Raw genomic sequence first — 20115 nt, forward strand, 5'->3', positions numbered from 1 at the left:
CTTTTTTTTTTTTCCTTCTCTTGCTCTTACAGCCACATATGAGAAATAAATATTCGGAATTTTTACTAACGATATTTTGAGATTCCTAGAAATACGACGATAAACCTTTCACATTACTGGTGATCACTTCAGTGAGGTGGCACAGAGGACCCATTCATCAAAACGAAAGCCCTGGAGACAAAGAACAAATGCAGTCTTATCCCATAAAGACGAAGTATCAATAGCGCTGCTGTGAAGACTATTATGTGTTGAAAACCTTTGTGAAATGACTGAAGCTGTACTTTGCTATGCTCTGATGCACTTGGTATTCATTTCATAATGAGTTAAACATGTTATTTACCACTAGCAGTTGTGAGCAGGTCTTTAAATGCTAAACACTTCCTATCAAACACAGCGTGAGTGTTCTCTGTGCTTGGAAAAGCAATGATTTGTGGCTCGGGCCTGCAGCTAAGGTGTATCTGATTGCAAATGCCAAGGCAGTTTCAGGTAAACAGAAACATCCAACTTGCTCCCAAGTGGCATATCCAAAAAACCAGTGCAAACAACACAACTTCTTGGCAGCTTTCAGGCTGTGGAGCAGCATCGTTCGCAGATGGGACTTTGGGCACTCTGTGCTGCACAGCTGAGATTTGGTATCACAGAAGGGGCAGGCAGCGCTATTGGCACTTGGGAAACTTCTGACAATTTTAGTCTTTTTTTATCCTCCTGACCCCTGCAGCAGGCAAGGGGTGTTCGGCAGCTGGGCAGGAGCACCTGGAGCCACCGCAACTGCTTTCCTAATGAACACAGCGCCCGCTGTCCTCACACAACCCGGCGTCGACGCATTCGTCAGCGAAAAATTACAAGAAGCCACAGGGCGTGCTCTGCCTGCAGGATCTGGCATGGCCTGAAGGGCAGCTGCAGGCACGCTGGCTGCGGAGGGGACAGCGAGCCTGCCACCAAGGAGCACCCAGGTAGCTCTGCCTGTGAGCAGGCACCCCACTGCATCGTGGTGGTTGAACATGAAGATTGAAGGAAAACTTCTTTCTACTATGAGTAGGAGATTTGTGTTTGACCTCTTAAGCTGTTTAGCTAAAAAAAAAAAAAAAGAAAAAAAGGAAAAAAAAGAAAAAAACACTTGCATTCAGTTTCAATGTTGATTTAGTGCTCTTGAAAAGATGCTGTTTGACATAAATCTGATGACTGTTGACAGAGACCCTAATGTGGCTGAAGTGTCCGCTGCCGTACGAAGAGTCCTCTGTCCTCCAGAAGCCAAGAACCCCATTTCTGTGCCGCATCTTTTTTGTCTCCTTCTGCCCTGGAAGATGGTTTGTGATATGAACAGCTTCCTGTCCACTGTCACTCCAAAATAAACCTCAATTCTCATGTCGCTCGCTTAGGGTAGCCCAAATGGAAAGTGTACTGAATCCTTCAGTAAATATTGATATGGATGGATTTTAAACCAGAGAACTAGAAACGAAGTCTAATATCTGCACCTCAGTCTGACTGTGTCACTTTTTGGTGACAATGATAAAGCTAATGATCTGTTTCCAGATCTGCTGAAGTGCATAGGGCATATGTGAAGATATGGATGCAGACAAACTTAAGCTGGCTCTGCCCAGGACAGACATTCTCGTTACATGTTATTATCTCTTAGCAGAAGTTATTACCTTGGTTGTAGGGGATGTATGGCTTCCAGGTCACGGCTGACCATTATCTTACCTTGTGCAGAGGGCAGACAGGAGAGCTTGTGCCAGTCTGCACTCAGTTTTAATGCACTCTTGGACGTGGGCAGATATATTCAGAATTTGGGGACTGCAGAATGTTGAGGCCTGATTCAATTCCTACAAAACCACAGAGATTTTTCCCAATGTAGATGATGAATTCTGAAGTCAGGTGCTTTGAGAGGCATGTTCTTGCACTGGTCACCCTTCCTCAAATATAGCCTTGATCTTGACAGGATCATGACAGTGTTCATCCAGTTTATTTTGAAGTTTCTCAGAAAAACAGCTTTCTACAGCCTTCTGTGGTACTATACACTAATTTACACAGTTTCAGATTTTGTTCTCTCAGGAAAACTAATTTACCAATATCCAAATTATTGCCTTCCTCATAATTGCATCACTCAGCTTCTAAGTATGCCCTAGAGCACCACAATCCAACATCTGAAAACCTATCTGTCTCCTTTCAGGCTATTTTGTACTTTGGAAAATGCTTCCTTCCCTCCTGACCTCTTACTACAGAAATACCTGTATTATATTTTAACATTTACTTTGGGCATTATTTCCTATGCAAACCTTGCACATTCGCACAATGGTCTCTATTCTGTGGTTGAGAACAGTAGATTAAAAAAATCCTCCTGATCTGCCTCAAATATAAACCTATACATGAAGTGGTGGAAGTGTTAACCTTTTATACTGGCCCCTGGCAAAAGAATTTAATTATATTGTCCCATTCTTTTTCTGCAGTCCAGTCACCTAGCTCCAGGAAATAAAAAATAGCCCTGATAAATTTCCTATGGAATTGGCATTGAATCCCAAGGAACTTCTCGTGTTCCCAAAAAGTCACTGGACAATATCCAGCTGATCACAGAACTGTTTTCTGAGTTGGAAGGAAATATCTCTAAATCAAATTAAAGCAGGGAAAAGCTGTGTATATACATATATATAAAAAATCATTTATTTTGATCAGTTTCTGCTGCCCCTTAACTCCTGCCCTGGGCCTTGGCCTATCTGACTGCCGGTAAAAATATGTGCAACACAGAAGTCTACCAGTAACTATGTAAGAGCATGCTAACTGATTAATTCTGAACTGGAAATGCCAGAAGCCAAAGAAAACATTAGCTAGAATTTAAATAACAGAAATATGATTTAGCAAGTCAGTTTAATTTGTGCCCTGGACACTGCCAAAACTTATTCATGCTTTTTGTACTGAAGATTGATGGCTGGATGGTCTCTCTCAGTTTGGAATTAATATGGAATATATTTGCTCCTAGGCTAGTCCAAGCTGAGCCAGCTTTCACTAGTGGATACATTTACTTCTGGTTTTCTCTTTGCTTTTTAATGTATCTAACATCTGAAAAAGAAAACAAATATATACTTCTTCCTGGTTGGGCCTTTCCAAAGGCAAGCGGCCAATTCTATCTTCAGTTATAACAAAATGAGATATGAGGCTTATGGTTTCAAAGTGTAAGTCTGATTCTTGAAACGGTGTAGTAGGAATACTGTAACATACCTCTAACAAAAAGAATAGCCAAAATATTTTCCATACCATCAACCTTACCATGCTTATTTTACCAAAACATAGGGGCCAAGAAAGGAAGATATTGAGATGAGGGGAAAGAACACATGCACACACACACAAACACTTAAAAGTAGGAACATTTCTAAGAGGATTTCTAATATGCCATCTCCAGCGTTTCTTTTGCATATGAAATGTTATTAGCTACTTCCTGGATTAGACTGCAGTTTGTGAATTTGTTCCCAGGAGAGACGACTAAGGTTGCAAGGACAGACCAATCCTGTGCACCTCAAGTTGGCAGTGTCAGCAGAGATGCAACCCAGCTGGGTGTGGTGGTATTTGCTCTCAATGAGAGCAGAGCTGCTTTGCGACCAAACCATGATCTTCAATTTCTGATCTGCTTAAGCTACGAAAGTAACCACCAAACAAACCAACCACGCTACTGCTAGGGCTGGTCTCCAGTGAGATCCTATTGCAGAGCTGAGCTTTGCTTTTCTTCTACTTTGTGCCTTTCACAAGCACGGTTACTCAGGACACAAGTGGTCTTCATATTATTCATCTCTTATTGGGTAAGAGTGATATGAATGAGCTGGAACCAAAGAAAATCAGCACCTGGTTCCATGTCTCTCTGATGTTTCACTGTAATTAATAGAAGGGGATATACAGGCTGAGCCTTTTTTTTTTTTTTTAAAGGAAGTATAAGACAGTGAATTAAATTCTCAAATCCCATTGGAAGGCACTGGCTTATCTGCACCACTAAGAATTCCTATCAAGGGGGGAAAAAAAAAAGCTTTCTTTTGAGATTCTCTGAGGATTGGCATGTTATTATTTTGCATTCCCACAGAAGGACCTGTGATTATTCTTTTGACAACAACTTTTGACAACAAAGTCTTCCTCACAAACCAAACACAAAAAAGAGGAAAAGAAACCTCCTTGCCATTTATACATTTGGAGATAGAACTGCAAATGTCACAACTATATGACAATAGGTTTGGCCACTATTTCATCTAATCTATGCCTCTGCATTACCAGTTTACCTTCTCTCTAACGGTCAATATCCAAACCAAAGGACTTAAACCTGAGCAAAAGCTCAGCATTTTCTGCAGGCCCTGTGACTGACAGAAGTGTTTTTCAGTAAAATGTTGCCGGTCCACTTCATTTCTGCATAATCAAAGCCCTTAAATCTGAGTTTTCTTTCAGTTGAGCCAAGTATGTTTATTTGCAGACTCTGTCTGTTTATTCTGGTTGAAAGGAAAAGTTCAAACTTCTTTGGATCTTCTGCTGAAGTATCTCACCTCTGAGTGACAGGGCGCTAGATAAGGACCATTTTTTTCTCTTTGCACAAGATGGAAAACTTTAGGCATAAAGAGAGTAAACTATGAAGTAATATTTGACAGATCCATGAAGATGCCTCTGTTCTCTAGGACATTCCTCTAGGGATGGGGATTATATGAAATATTTCTTAGACTGTGAGTCCATTAGATCCAGCAGTAAATATTGGAAAGATGCTAGTGTCATTTGGTCTGAGTTTAGCTCAAGATTTTAGTTTCCATCAGCTAGATAAGAAATGTAGAACTTATCTGTTAGCAATAGCATAGCTATCTTTTGATCTGCTAACTTCTCCAATTATTTACTTTGTGAAACTCCTCAATCCCTCTTGCTCCATGAATTTCATCACGGCTCTGGCGACATACATGAGCTGATGATCTGTCTTGCTTTCATAGTACATCCCCCAATCCAAAGGAAAGTGATTTTCTAATCAACATTCAGAACAATAAGCAGGATCTAACTGGAGTATGTTACGCCAGTGCTCCGACTCACCTAATAAAAATCAATGTATTTATAAGATCTCTAAGAATTGTGACCTCCACTGTCGTGAGGATTTCCTTTTGATTCCTAAGTTAATGGTAGCATCACTCAATATATCATTCTATCCTCAGAAATGATCCTCACATTTCAAAAATAAACATACCTGTAAATGCCCTCCACAAGGATGATAATCTTTCTCCACGCTCTACAACTTCGAGGCTGCCCATATATTATTGCATCCTTCAGTAAACTCTCAAGACTCTGTATGTCTTTAAAAAAAAAATAAGGAAAAGGAGAAGGCAAAAGGTTAACATAAAGACATTTCCAATGAACTTTAAATTTTCTTCCGCATGCTACACAGAAGAAATTTATGCAGAAAAAGACAACATTAAAAAAAGTATCACTTTTTTGAAGATAAGCTTTACTTGTTATTAGGAAATACCCAATAATTGATTCAATTTACTTGAATTCAATTTAGTGACAGGAAGAGTTAAATGAAGCTTTTCATTATGGAACTTATTGCAGGAAAGAAAGTTGAACTTCTAGAAATTCTTGGCTTACATTATTATTTTAAAACAAAATGGAATTCCTTCTGTTAACTACAGAGCTTAATTATCAGCTGTTCTTGGTATGCATAATATATCAAGGCCTTCTGAATAGTGAGATTTTAGGCACTTCCCAGCATCACCAAAGGCTCATGAGTAAAATGGACTGCTTCAGTAAGGGTTTGCATGAGGATACAGAAGGGTATCTGGATAGCAGTAAGAGAAATCGTGTCCTTATCAAAAAGGAAAGAGAGGGGAAGAACACTATGCAACACATACCTGATATAGATACCCTAATGTGGTGCCAAATACCTGGCATTTGCAAGACTTCAATATAAGGAGATCTGGAGCAATATTAGAAATGTAGCTGCCTTCTCAAGAGCTGAGTATGGATAATCTCGCAAGACACTTTAAGGAAAGGCACTGAAGTCTTGAAAAACATGAAAGGAAGAATAAAAACCCAGAGAAATACAGAAATAAGGCTCAGATAAAAACGTGTCTCTCATGGTGGAGTTGAAATCTAACCAGCATTTTGGTTTCTGAGCGTGAATGAACACTGTCCGAAATGAATTATTCTGGTACTTTTCAGGAATCTGGATAGACATTTCAAAATGTTTTCAAAGAAAGTCTAATAGAGACTTCCAATACTCCCTGTATTGCTAGATAACAGATTAAATTGTGGGGTAGGAAAAATCAATGACATTTTTTCATTATGTAACTTTTCATTAAGATGCCTTAATGCAGTTATTGTAACCTTCCAAACTAGCACAATGCTAATCTCTGAAACAGGACTCTTCCAGTTGAAGAAACGACATTTTACCTACATTAATCTGTAGTTCACTTTTCACCTGAGTGGAACCAGACCATTTTCACAGTAGCTGTCCACACACGCGTAACGCGTAACCACCTGTGACTTCACTTCTCACTGCTCACCGTCACTAATTTCAGGGAAAGATAAATTCCTCAGAAACGCCTATGCTGTTCTGTACTTTACAGTGCCATCTCCTGACCTAACAAACCCTCGCTACAACTTACAAAGCACAATATGTGTACCATAAGTTGCGGCTTGATTCAACCGCACAGTCCGCACAGCTGGATGAGGTCGGAGGCAGAAATGTTATTATGAATAACTGCATGCACACACCAGTTTCCACTAGATGGCAATCCAGGAAATGAAAGTTCCCCAGTGCTTTAAAATGAATTTATACATCAGTGGAGAGTTTGCAATACCTGCGTATTTCATAAGAGAGACTTGCTCCCCTTCCCTTTTGGAACACTCCGAAATCATTTACAGTTCTGAGAATTAAAAGACTCCATGGGATGACAGAAAACCACATGTTACAAAAATGAGGGAAGATTTTCAGTTGCTCAAACTGGAATTTAGGCATTCTCTTTTCTCCACTGAATTTAACTGGCTCTTTGACACCTATATCTTGTTGGGACTTTTCAAACTCCCCTCTGTACAGAGCACTGCACTCTTTGGAGACAGTGTTCTCTGTACATTTGTACAGGACTGATGCTAGACTTGTGAAAATCAGTTTGTCCGAACCTCAAATGTGAAATAGTGGCTTCAGCATTCAATTCTTCTAACATATATCCCCATGGAAAGAAAGGAAGGAAAGAGGGGAGGACAAAGAGGAGGATAATATATATATCTATCTTTGCTTTAAAGAGGCAATGTAGAAGGAAAATTATCCAAACTAGTGTGGCACAAGAGGCTGCAGATAGAGAAGAACCATTCTTTGCATGCTTGCCTGACCATGCAAAATGCAGCCCTGCTGCAGTCCTAGCAAAGGACATGTGTTTGCAGGACCAGGGCAGGCTATATTGAACACCAAGAAATAAAGAAAACAGTACAGTCCCCAGCTGACTTTCTAATATCAAATTATTTGCCTATTAATTATAGTTAGACCGTAAAATACTGTGGCAGGGATGAGCTGCACAAGTTCATCTTGAACAACCAGTTATGGGGAAAATAACTGTGCTCTCCTGTCCAACCATGACCAGCATGGGATGCCCAGCGGTAGAGGTTAACAACTGTTAACAACCAGCCCAGGAGGTGCTGGTAGGAATTTCACTCGATTAATTAACCAAAGTGCAACCAAATCGAACTTTGCCTCATTTCCCACCTGCTACTTCTGGCATATTACATAAGGATAAGGTTTCTAAAGCGAGAACTGTGAGTTGCTTGGGCTTTTTAGAAATTTAGCAGAATTCAGTTCAGCAAGGATATGCAGAATCCTCTTTGGGAATCCCTCCGAGTTGCTGCAACAGAGCCAGTAACCACAACTACTGGCGTTGGAGGCAGGCCTGGACCTGGCCGTGCGCGGTGCTGCCAGGCAGGTGTCCCTGCCCTCCCAGGACACGCTGCCTCCACCCCTCATCCGCTCATCCCTGCATGACAGGCCTGGAGATACCATCACCGCTCCTCTGCATGCGCTGGAAGCCTCCCATGTGATGCCAGCCCAATGCTTTGTGATTAAAATGTGATCAAAATCAAAAGGCCACTACTATCCGTAGCACCTTCTCCCGTCCTCCCCCTTGGGTTTGCCACTCAGTTTCTCCCACTTAGCACTCTTGCACAAGTTCACACACCGTCTCTGGCTGGAATGAGCTTCTATTTTTAAAGATATCTTGAAAAACCTGTCCTCCTTTCCCCATGTTTTTCCTGCCATTCCAAGAAGCTACATTCATTTTTAAGCATTAGGCTGGCAAGTGAATGTCTGACAGCCACAACATCTCCCTAATTCACCTTGGCTATTGCAGAGGGGAAGGGGAGAAATGCTGTATCCCCCCCACATTCCTCTTGCCTGCCCCTTCTGAACCTCCCTTGCAAGGAGCTTCCTCATGCTGCAGTGCAGCATCCAGCCTTTCTTCTCCCACTGCCCCTTTTCCAGGCTCCATCCTTGCTGGGGTGCCTTGAGTGCCTCCATCCCATGCGGATCTCTCCCTTCTTTGCAGATCTCTAAAGCAACAGCAAAGAGAAATCACTGCCGTAGAAACCAGTCTTTGAAAAGTCCCTGACTGTTGGCACAGCTCTGAACAGCAAGAGCGTTGTTTCTCTGAAAACTCAGCATCTTTCTTTGGCCCAGGGCAGGGGGTGCTCCCCATAACCACAGAATTGGGCTCAGGCCCCACTCTCTGTCCCTCGTAAACATTGAGCTCTGGGAAGGTGAGGAGCCCTCAGCTCAGGTCAACTTCTTACTCGCACTTAACAAGGCAAACATGGTTTTTTCAAATCAGAGAGGGCAAATGCAGACGCGGCATGCTCGGAGCAGGCTATACCAGTCTTCTCTCTGCGGCAGCGTCTCTATGTGTCACAGGGAACTACGTGCCAAACCGGATTACACTGCAGCTCATCTATCTGGTGCAATGATCTCATCCCTGATAGTGGCCAGAGGCTTCAAAGAAGAAAAAACCTTAGTGGGTAATGTGCCTTTTGCCGTGCTCTGTAATAGCTAGAACAGCGTCCTCCCTTCTTAAATTCAAGGGACACTTAAACCTCCAGGGGGAAGGCGGGGGGGGGGGGGGGGAACAAAGGAAAACAAAGAAAGAAAGAAACAAACAAAAACAGAAAAAAAAAAAGAAAGGAACAGCCTCCAACAGTACCAAGTTATTGCAAAAGCTCATTTGCAAACAAAAAAAAAGTATGGCCAAGTTTTACTCATTCATTTACTCCTTTTGTTTTGCCCTACTTAATCTGTATGCTTCTTGCAGCCATGCGACTGTAGTTTTGTAGTTTTCTTTTTTTTTTTTTCTCCCTGCTGCAGTATATAGTTGCACTGAAATCTGAAGGCTTCTGCTGGCCTAGGATTTCCCTCACTGTTAGCTACAACAGCTCCAGATAGCTGTGTTTTCTCTGTATACGTGTGTGTGCCCTCATGGCACACACATATGAACTCCAAAACAGTAATTTGACTGAGAAGTGCCAGAGGTGGATTAACATAAATTCATATCTGCTGTCCGTGCAGGATACTATATTTTGTTTGGAAACCTGAACAGCTCACATCTGCCTGAGACAGATCTGTCATTAACCACCTGATTAGTGAGAACCACCCCCCAAATCCTTTACTATATTCATAACATCTCAGGAAGGTACATAAGGAGGAGTTTCTCAGTTCACTGTTCCTCAGTTTTTAGATGTGGGTTCAAGCACCACATCAGGAACCAGATTTCCATCTATCTGAGGTGCTTGGCTGTGCTTTGTGATTGCCTGCCTTCTTCGTACTATCACGTACTCTGACAGCATGTTAAAGTGCCCTTGCGATGAAGAGAACTGGATTTTTTATTACCATACATCCCAATTTCTGTGAATAGCCATGACTTTCTCACAGATTGCTTATGTAATTACAAATCTAAATCTGAAAATGTGACCACAAATTACTTGTTTGATGCTTTGTGGGGAAAATGCAGTTGAACTAGCATGAATAAACAAATCTCAAAGCCTTCTCAGCATTCTCTTACATAGGCTAATGTGAACAGTATTCACCTGGATATAGTTAGTTAGAAGCACATTTATCTGCCAGCTGAACAGAGATGCTCTCATCCAACATCAGTACAAGACCCAGAACTGCTGTGACAGAAAACCCTTTATAAAATCACAGGCTGATTAATGAATAGCAATTTGGCTTTACTTTTCATGTTTTATTAGAAAGGCAAAGCGATTTTGGCTAATATTTAACCAAAAAGAAGGTCAGAGGTTCTGAAAAAGTGCTTTAAAATGTGACATTAATAAAAGAATTTCTTAAATACAAAACGGAATGGGTGAGAAGTCAAGTCTCTTCCTGGGCTATAATATTCAGTGTTTAAATTCCCAGCACTGCAGGAAATAAAGGCAGCAGAGAGTATACCCCCAAAATATCTGAAAGAGCCTGAGATCCCTTACGGGTCACCTGAGGGGGGTGGGAGATGCTCTCTGGAGCCCAGATCTGGTCAGGATAATATCAGACACCTGGCACAACCTAGCAAGGGACATGCCACCACTGCCACTGAGGTGGGGAAAAGTTTTAGCCTCCCTTCCTCTTGCCGCCCTACAGTGACTGCTGGGCCGTGCTGCCATCACCATCCCATTTCAAGCACAGAATCACAGTTCCTTCCTCAAAAATCATTGCATAGGAAATGGAAACTGGAATGGTGCCCACACCATAGCTGGAGAGAAGGCAGGCAGCCGCTTTATGAGCAAGTCAGGACTGTTCTAGACTGCTGAAGAAAGTACTGCATAAATTTAGGACTGATTCATATTTTCACCAAACAATTTTAATCAGGCCCACACTCATGTTTGGGCTTTTGAAAATAGGCCTGGATCCATCTACTACTGCAGGAACCACAATCTACAATCCCTATTTATGAACCTGATAGATTCCATCTCAAATCTAGTTGATTTAAAGCTCTCTTACCATTGGGTTAAAAAACCTTGTATTTCTAAAAGACAGAATTTCAGTCCCCAAGGAGCAGGCAGAAAGGCTCAGCAGCAGAACGTACTCAGGAACCTGGTTAAAGCACCTGGATGCAAGAGTGCTTATTTTTAAGCCATCAACTTTGTAGTCATGTTATAGGTATTTCGTACCACATTCAGTGAGACTGAGAAAGGCTGCGTCATGCACAAGAGATTTAAAAGAAAGACCACCATTCACTTCTTGCAGTGATGACAGGGAGTCAGGAGGATAGCATTGAGCCAGTTTCAGTCATTACAATGACTATCTTCAGAAAAGAGGAAAGCTGTGACTCATGAACAGGCCTCACTTGGCTACTTGGCTTTTTGTGAGTGTTGGGACCAGCAGCTGATAAGTTTAAATAAGCTGGATACGTCTACAGGTACTTCAGCTGTAGCCATGTATGGTCTTTTCACTTCACCAACAGTGAAAGATCATGGTGCAAATCAGGGCCGACTCCACCAGCAGGCAACTCACAGATTTTAATTGGGATCCATTTCCCAAAAGAAAAGGTGGCTTTAGTTGCATCTACATGGGTGCACAAGACTACACCCACGCAGCAGAGCTGGGGAACAGAAAATCTCCCTCAGGGGCTCAACACCTTGTGGCCAAAGGCCTCCCCAACACGGCAAAGACCAGCAACACTATGAAGGGAACGCTCCAGTCAGTAGTTTTTGGCTATAGGACTGAATTGGAGGATTTTCACAAATTTCTCTCGCATGGTGACCTGCAGGTGGGCCTGTGTGCGTCTCTCAACCCCAACTTGTAAATTCCAGCCTCCTGTTTACGAGGAAAGGTTTGTTCAACAGCACTCAGGCACATTCCTGCATCCCAATAAAAACAGACTCAGGTCCACAGCTCAGTTTTGCTCTGTCATGCAGTTTAAGGCTTGAAACATCCAACTACTGTTATTTTTTTTTGGAAGAAGCACAGATATCTAACAATTTTGTCCTTTTTAGGAAAACTACTAAGCTTTTTTCTGCAAAAAGTGTAATAACTAGAAGAGCCACCCATTTATTAAATTCCATTAACATTTATAAGGATATTATAAATCATTAAGGTGATTCATAATAGGGATTATTTACTAATGAAGTAAGCATAATTATTTACTTCTGCATAATGACAAATGGATCCAATATTACAGATTATATGCATTGAAATAAAATAATCTCACATTCTTACCAAATCAGTTACAGAAAACACTCTGAAGCATGGATATGCAGCAGTAATAGATTTAAAGTGGCTATTTTTCTTCTCTTGTTCTATGATAAAATTTTCACAGAAAAGTTTCCCTATAATTTGTTTCTGAAAATAAGTTTTCCATTTGAGGGGGAAAAAAGGGAGGTGACATTTACAATGTCGAACTTGTGAGAAAGTGAGGCTAGATCTCCTTTCCGGAGAGGTCTAGGATCTTGTGCGTGTTTGTTGATAATAATCAGGAAGCTGATGGTTCAGAAAATATTCCATTGCTTCATTAAATCATTACATAATTATTCATCCTCATTTTGATAACCATTTATAGTAATTGCAACAAACACTATTCACACCTCACCCTTCTCTTGGTGAACTTTCTGTACCTATGTAACCACGGAAGTCAGAGTCAAACTAAACACATTCTAGGCAGTTTTATCCAGGCTATTACACTGCATTTTAAGAGAGGATGATGTAAGCAACAAGGAGCATGAACAAGACTGCTTTCTCTAAATGCATTCTGATAGTAAAAAAACGGTAACTTCAAAATTCTGCTGGCTGGTTTGAAGTTATTTTTTGAGAGTACTATACAGACAGTGTGTCTGAGTCACTAGTGGCTGTAATGACTGCCACTGCTTGTGCTATGTTTAGTACAGGGCAATACTGGGTCAAAGACTATATGTGTAACTTGGCACAGTTCCAAAAGAGATGAGCCTACTCATGCCAGCAGACACTTTGGCTCCTTACTTAATTGCACTAATGAAATGCATATTAAGTCCTATTTTGTCTGGGAACAGGACTTCGTTTTACTCTGTTTCCTTTCTTTGCACCTATCTGAAGAATCATTCCAACTGCTCATCAAAAGGCCCTAACCAAGACAAGAGGACACAGTAGTGCCTCTGACTGGAGGTAGGGGCCGAACTCGGTAAAGAGTCATTGATTTCATTTCATGAAATGACACACATTGAGCCTCTCTTCTTGGAAGTGAGTGGTATTGTCTTCTACCAGAATGCAGAAGAGGGTTTCAGACAGTAAATCAGAACACAATGTTACCTGATGCTGAAATTGGTGCCTATTAAAGATTTTGCAGTGCCAACTCCAGGTGCAAAGTTTTCTGTACCTCCACAGGGAGGATACGACATAAGGAACCTTCCCCTCGCATCAAGCAGTATAGCAAAGATAATAACTTACTTCCCTTGTTTGTAAGCATGACTACTACTGCCCAGCATTTTGGGCATGAGTGTGCCTGTATATATATTGTGTCTTCACAAATTAGCAAGGAGCATTATCTGGTAGCAACACAGCTCCAATCTAGCAAAGCAAACAAGCACCTGCCCAACTGGAAAGAGAAGAATCCTTTTAATACAAGTTGAGTCTTTAGGTCATGTGTTCTTGGTTCTGGATCTTCCTATGGTCTGTGCCTCATCTCCACTTACGAGCCCGTCTGCCCCTGACTTTAGTTGATTTCCTTTGAACCTACTTGTCTGACTCCACGACCTTCTCTAGCAGCAGCTTTCAGAAGTTTACTACCAGCTGCGTGAAGAAATGCATTTTAAAAAACTGTTTAAAATAGCCTTCCACAGGCTTCACTAACTGCTTCCTAGTTCTACTACTTGTCATTAGAGAAGGAAATTGTGGTGATGTGTAACTCATGGGTATGATTAAAGAAATACGTATAACAGCTTCCTAGCCATGGAACTACCATACAGAGAGGCTTGCAGTAGGCTGAGGGAAAGAGCATGAATGTATGAAGCTTCTTTGAATGAAGTGTAACTGACAAATATGCCAAAGGTATACACTCATATGTATATATGGGCTTGTATTAAAAAAGTATATAATGTATATGTGCACATATGTATATATATTATATAGTTATGTATATAATTATAAATGCATATATAAAAAATATGTATACACACAAACATACATATATAATTCAAGATCTACAAAATTGTGGTGGCAAAAGCTAACACTCAAATTACGTACAATATTTCCATAAGTTTTCATACTTTCATTGTGAAAATTATTTATGGCAATGTCTCAGAATTGGCAAACAAGATCGACTTTGGCAAATCAGATCTCTAGTCTAAAAAACAGTGAATTTTTCTAAAGCAATCTAAACGGTCTTCCACTAATGTTTGCTGAGGTACTTAAAGGGATTGCCTATCTTTTTCAGTGCTAGACTGGTGCTTACTGAATTAGGTCACTATTGTTTTTATGCAATGCAATATTTACACAGTCCATTAGCTTTTATGTATCATAAGCCCAAGGAGACACTGACCAGGTATTAGCTTCTTGGGAGTGGAATAAAATGTTGAGAGATGATTAGCGTTTGCGTTCCTTGAACTGAGGATCGCAGCTACAGCAATATCTTCGCTGCTTCCCTAGGAACTGAGAGTAATACTCTCCTCAAACTGGAATGGCCTTTGAAACGCTGTGGGAAACAGGCCAGCTGGGCTGCACACAGTGCTAGATGGGTGGAGAGGCTGAGAACATTTGGATTTAGGTAGTAAGCGGCCATCCTGCAAGGTGGACGCAACCCTTGCAAGGTGTGAGGAGTTGGGATAAGGCACTGAACAATCCAAGGAATTGCAGAGGGAACATGGGTATGCAAGCCATGCCTAGCATATCTAGACTGTGAAAATGGACCAAGTTTGCATATGTTATGTGTCAATCTATGAATAATTACTTTTGTAAAAATGTTCTGGTTCACATGACCTTTAATTATTGAGTGATCTTCAGAAATTGCTTCTTGTCCAATTTATGAATAGATACTAATTATAATAACATTTTCTATTACAATTATAGTATGCCTTTCATTCCAAGGGATCCTTAGGCCTTTTATAAATATCCATAATTCACTTTTGCTCACCTCAAGGCCGAGCACAATGCTTAATAGAGAGCAGGGACTGCATTAGCTACTAGCAAAGGTGATCAGACCTCTTTTCTCTTTCCTTACCACTTATCCAGCTTCTTAACCTCTGCTGCAATCACTGCCTGGTGGTAGTAGTCGGGATGTAAAGGGCAAGTGCAGTGGGGAATAAGGGCAAGAATAAGGGCAAATAAGCTGTCATCACCAAAGTCAGTCATAATGTCTCTGACTGTGACCACAGCAACACTAACTAAATAAAAGATATAATACGTGACCATTTAAGGGATAAGTATGTGATTACAAAGTTAACGTGTGATATTAACATGATTTCTACACTAAAAAACATACTCGCAAGAATACTTGGATGATGCTGTTATAACCATCCACGTATTTGGTACAACTCCAAGGTATATAGGGTAGCAATTTCAAAGGGATGACATGTATGTGCAACTGTGGTCTCATTGAACCTGCTAGGAACAGAGGCAGGAAATGTGGAACATCTCTGATAAATCACACTTGGGGCAAATTATTGTAAGTGTGTCTGTATGTATTTTGGTTGAAGTGACAAAAATCCCACAAAACCTTTTCAGCAGTACACACTCATTCAGCATGTCACAAGCACAGAAACAAAGTGAAGACTCCATGTTTTGAAAACTAAGGTCCAATCTGATGATCTTGATCACACATAAGCATAAGTATAATCTTACATAGCTAATTTTTCACTCTGAAATCATTCGTAACACGAACGGTTAAATCCCTCTGCCTGGATAAAAGCATTATCAGGGAACCGACAGCAAAGCACACATTGCAAAAAAGCACTCTTGCCTCGTAGGTGCAAATGTCTTTGTCACTAGATATTTCCAACTCACATCAATACTCACTGTTATGCTTGAAGATTCTAATAGTGGCACCTGAAAGCCTTGCACCCAGAACAAGAGAAGTGTGGTTCAGTTCATCACTCAAAATGAGGCAGCCCTGTGGAGAAGGAGTATAGTAAGCAACTGCATCAACTCTGAGGCTGTCCGTAAGTCTGCACGTGAGTGTGCACAGACATCAGCGTCTACAATACACCATTGCACCAACTAAGCTGTAAATTTTAAAGGTAAGTTAGAGTTTCTGCAGCCTCTCTGGGGATGCCAGGACTCAACTGCAAGGGCAGACACACTGCAGTATTGGATTCCTAGAAATCTGGGAGGTGTGAAGAGATCAAATATTTTATGTAACTAGGAAATAACAAATAAACCTAGTGGAGACTGATCACTTTTTAGTAAAATCAAATGATATCAGTTTCTCTGTCACTTGTCTGTAGTCTCTTTTGTGTTGAAAATGAATTGCAGCCTTATCTGCCACAGCCTTGTATATAAAGACTGCATGACGATAATATAAGTAGCAGTTATACTTAGATTGGGCTGACATCTGCACTTTAGGTTGCAGAAATAAGAACAGGACAGATAGATACCACACATTTCCATATATTCATGCCTAGGCTTAGGGGAACATGGGAAATATTTCTCTTTTACTGTTACATGCACACACAATTTACCTGTAGTAACTTTTGCTTTGTACCTGTTCCCTCTGAAATTACTGCACAACTTTGCCAGCACCACTCCAGGCAGAAGCTCATATCCTGGGCAGCCTGAGCATTTTCCCCCAGCCCTTGTATTCATGTTATTTGAGAAATCTCTCGTAAAAGCTGCATCCTTCTTCAATGGTGAATGAAATGACTTCACCAGTGAGTTAGAAGTCTTGACCACTGACCACACAGTGAGCTTGCTCCATCTTTGCCGAGAGGGATATACTTGTTTCACATTTGCACTGACAGCCACCAAATCTCCAGGGTAACAGCACAGTACATCAGCTCATCATGTCATGAGCTGTGATGAACAGGATAATGGATTTTCATGCCTTTGCATTAGGTAGTCCGAATTAGGCATGGGGTTCTTTCAGCACCAAATAAGAGTCTAATTTCTGTCACATGGCCTTTTGTTTTTGCCACCTTTCAAGGCTATCTAGCGGTCTCTTCATCAGGAATGATACACAGCGTTTCCTCTTTTCTGAAAATGTTATAAAAATATCCTAATCTTCTTCTTTTATCACAAGCATCTGGGCAATTATCCTTGATCATTATGTGTGTAAACAGGGAAAGAATCATCCCCAAATACTTCATCGCACAACACCTGTGACATAGGAGACAACATTTTTTCACTCTGGAGAGTCACTTCTAGACAGAAGTGACTTGGTCACAGAGAAGCTATATAACCTGATCCCTAAATAGATGCCAGGTATGTGTCACAGCAATGCCCAGAGATAGAGAATGATGAAAGAGCATAGCTAGGGTCATGAGGTCATTATCCTTCTGACTCAGGAGCTCCCGAGTTTTATGACTCGATCAAGCCTGACAGAGTACTGCAACAGTTGTTGAAACAATAATAATAATAAAAAAGTTCCATGTGTTCCCCAAGAAAGTACTCACCTTCCCAACAAGGGCAGGAATATTCATAGAGTTAGTTGCAAAGCCCATGCCAAACACCATGGCATCTTCCACACCAAGGAACCTGGCCACAAGCTTCTCCAGTTCTACATGCTTGTCCAGAGTGCCTGTGGAAATAAGCACAGGCAACCTTAAATCTCATTAGACTGCAAAAGTTATTAATTCTAAGAATACAAAACAGACAAAAGAAAGTCAGAATTGTGCCATTAAAATCAGATAGAATTTTTAGATCTGATGAAGGTTTTGATCTTGTGTATGTGAGATAAACTGGAAAGTGGAAAAATTCAAACCAGTTATATCAAGAATAACAAATACTGCTGTTTTTAAAGCAGCAAAGCAGCTCCTATGCCAGTTTCATTTTCACAGTTTTTGATAACCACTTTGGATCTAGTTTATGCTGAAGATTCATTTTTGTTTGTTTTTCCTAACCTGGAAAATACACCTCCTTTTTATGAGAAATTCAGGACAAAAGACCTTAGACATACTTGAGTTTTCCCTGGATGAGCAAGATGGCAAAAAACAGCAACAACAAAATGCCCTCTTTTTTTCCCCATAGTGTTTCTGTGTGTATGTGTACAAAATTCTTAATTACGTTTTTATATGGATATACAAACGAAAGTTTTCTCCCTCTGTTTCTACTTTGGAAGTCAAAAGCTACACTGCTCCTGATAAGTGCAGATAACTCTTTTCCTCCCACTTAGTAGCCAAACATAAATGCTAAGATACTACTGGGGAGGCTTCTTTATTTCATCTCACTTCTCAATAATAAGACCTGCAGTCTCCAAACCAGTAAGGCGCTCCAGTTGTCCAGCACCAATAGTACTTTCAGCAATAGCTTACAACTGAGTATGACCAAAACACACAATGGAAAAGTGTGGTGTTAAGAATAGATAACAAATAAATTCCAACAGCAATGAATCATCTCAGCTTCCCAGATGTCCTGTCTTTGGTTGCCTGGCTGTACACTAGAGGTACCAAGGCCGAAGGAACAGGATGATCTGCAGAGAAGAGAGTGACCTGTGCATTCTGACAGTGCATTTCCTCTGGGAACAAGGTTGTTATCAGAAAACAGAAAGATTTGGATAGTGAACATTTCACCCCACTTGCAAGGCAGGAACTGATGTCACAATAAAATAGGCAAAGTGAATTAGTGAAGGGCATTATGACTGGCGGGAATGAGAAATCTGCTTGTTGTTGTGGACAAAGGGCAGAAGAGTGGAGCGAAAGCAGAAAGTTGGTGTCTTGACAAAAGCCATGAGTCACGAAGGTGATCTCTCCTTGCAGAAATCCTTGCTTTCATTAAAAACAAATCCAAATAAAAATGGCAGCAGTAAGATTTGAGCAACAACACTAATTCAGGCAGGCATTTTCATTACTTTTTCCTCATTAAATAATCAAACGGCTAGTAAGAATAGAATTCACTTGGAGATAGAACATGCAGAATACCACCTAGGCAGGCAACTCTCCAATAGCCATAGAGATAAGGTGCAAGGATCTCCTAGTTACTGGAAAAAATGGATTACATGGATATTAGAGAAAAGTGATGCAATGCCTTGAGACTCTACTAGACCTGAGCTGACTCCTGCAGCATTTCATGAGTGCCTCTGCACTGTCTACATATATCTCGAATTCTGCAACTCTGCATATCACGTTTATACAGTAAGCACACTGAGCTGGGTTGTCCCTGGTTTTATGCTCCTACTAAGAGGCCTTCCCGTCGCATTAGGTAAAATGATGTAGAAAAATTTGAGTGTCTATGCAGAACTTGCAGTTAAGATGTGAGCTGACTGTGCATGAAGCTCTTTAAGGATGGTTACTCTTTGCACTTGCAGCTCCAAAGACATACAGAGATATACGTTAGCTCTGCAGATAGCCAGCTCAGATTCACAGCTCTTAGTAGCTAAGCTTCATAAAATATAGAAACATTTGGAGTTGCAGCATTGAGTTGCTCACTGGAACCTACGAGGCTTTAAGTCTTAGCTTGTGAGGCCGGTCAGCCGCAAGCTATGCTTATGGTTAGCTCTATATTTTTGCATTTTTGGTTAGTCTACAGCACTCCTGGATAACTGAGGCTTCTAGCATGGTCAGCTGTCCTAGCATTCCTTAACAGGTGTGTTTTGCCACTTCAGTGCTAGGGACACAGAAACACAAGATGAAGTCTGAAATGGAAACTTGAAGCTATCCACACAGTGGTCAGAGCATGAATTAGGAGTAGGATGGGCATGGGAAAGAATGAGAAACGAGCAGGGTGTGCTTTGAAAGGCAGGCATTTTAAAGCATTAGAAAATTGTCCCCAACTCTTGTAGGGGTAACTCTGATACTGGGGTGGTGTTAATCTAATTTTGGGGTTTCATCATATATTTTCTGGTTTTAAAAATCAGGAGATCCTGACTTACTACAGATTATTCTATTCAAGCACCTATTATCTTAGATGAACCTGAAAGGCATGGCATGCTTTCGACCTGTTCTTCGTGATTTTTGTGATGGATTTTGTGATGGATGAGGATTAAACACTACGAAAGTGATAGTCCTACTTATTATCTACTAATCCTAACA

The 20115-nt window shown here is 40.9% G+C and overlaps 1 protein-coding gene across 1 annotated transcript in view; it reads right to left on the reverse strand.

The window, feature by feature from the left end:
• The window catches only part of SPTLC3 (serine palmitoyltransferase long chain base subunit 3), an 83009-nt gene that overhangs the window by 20066 nt on the left and 42828 nt on the right, over positions 1-20115 (reverse strand). The window contains exons 5-7 of the mRNA XM_088525998.1: positions 17542-17666; positions 15950-16043; positions 5192-5297 (exon numbers count right to left, since the gene is read on the reverse strand). Coding sequence (XP_088382124.1) covers positions 5192-5297; positions 15950-16043; positions 17542-17666 — 325 coding nt within the window. The remainder of the gene's footprint in view (positions 1-5191; positions 5298-15949; positions 16044-17541; positions 17667-20115) is intronic.

The sequence above is a fragment of the Tinamus guttatus genome, unplaced genomic scaffold, assembly GCF_059628265.1.
Source record: "Tinamus guttatus ecotype Peru unplaced genomic scaffold, ASM5962826v1 Tinamus_guttatus_pri_ptg000241l, whole genome shotgun sequence".
In the NCBI taxonomy this organism is placed as follows: Eukaryota; Metazoa; Chordata; class Aves; order Tinamiformes; family Tinamidae; genus Tinamus; species Tinamus guttatus.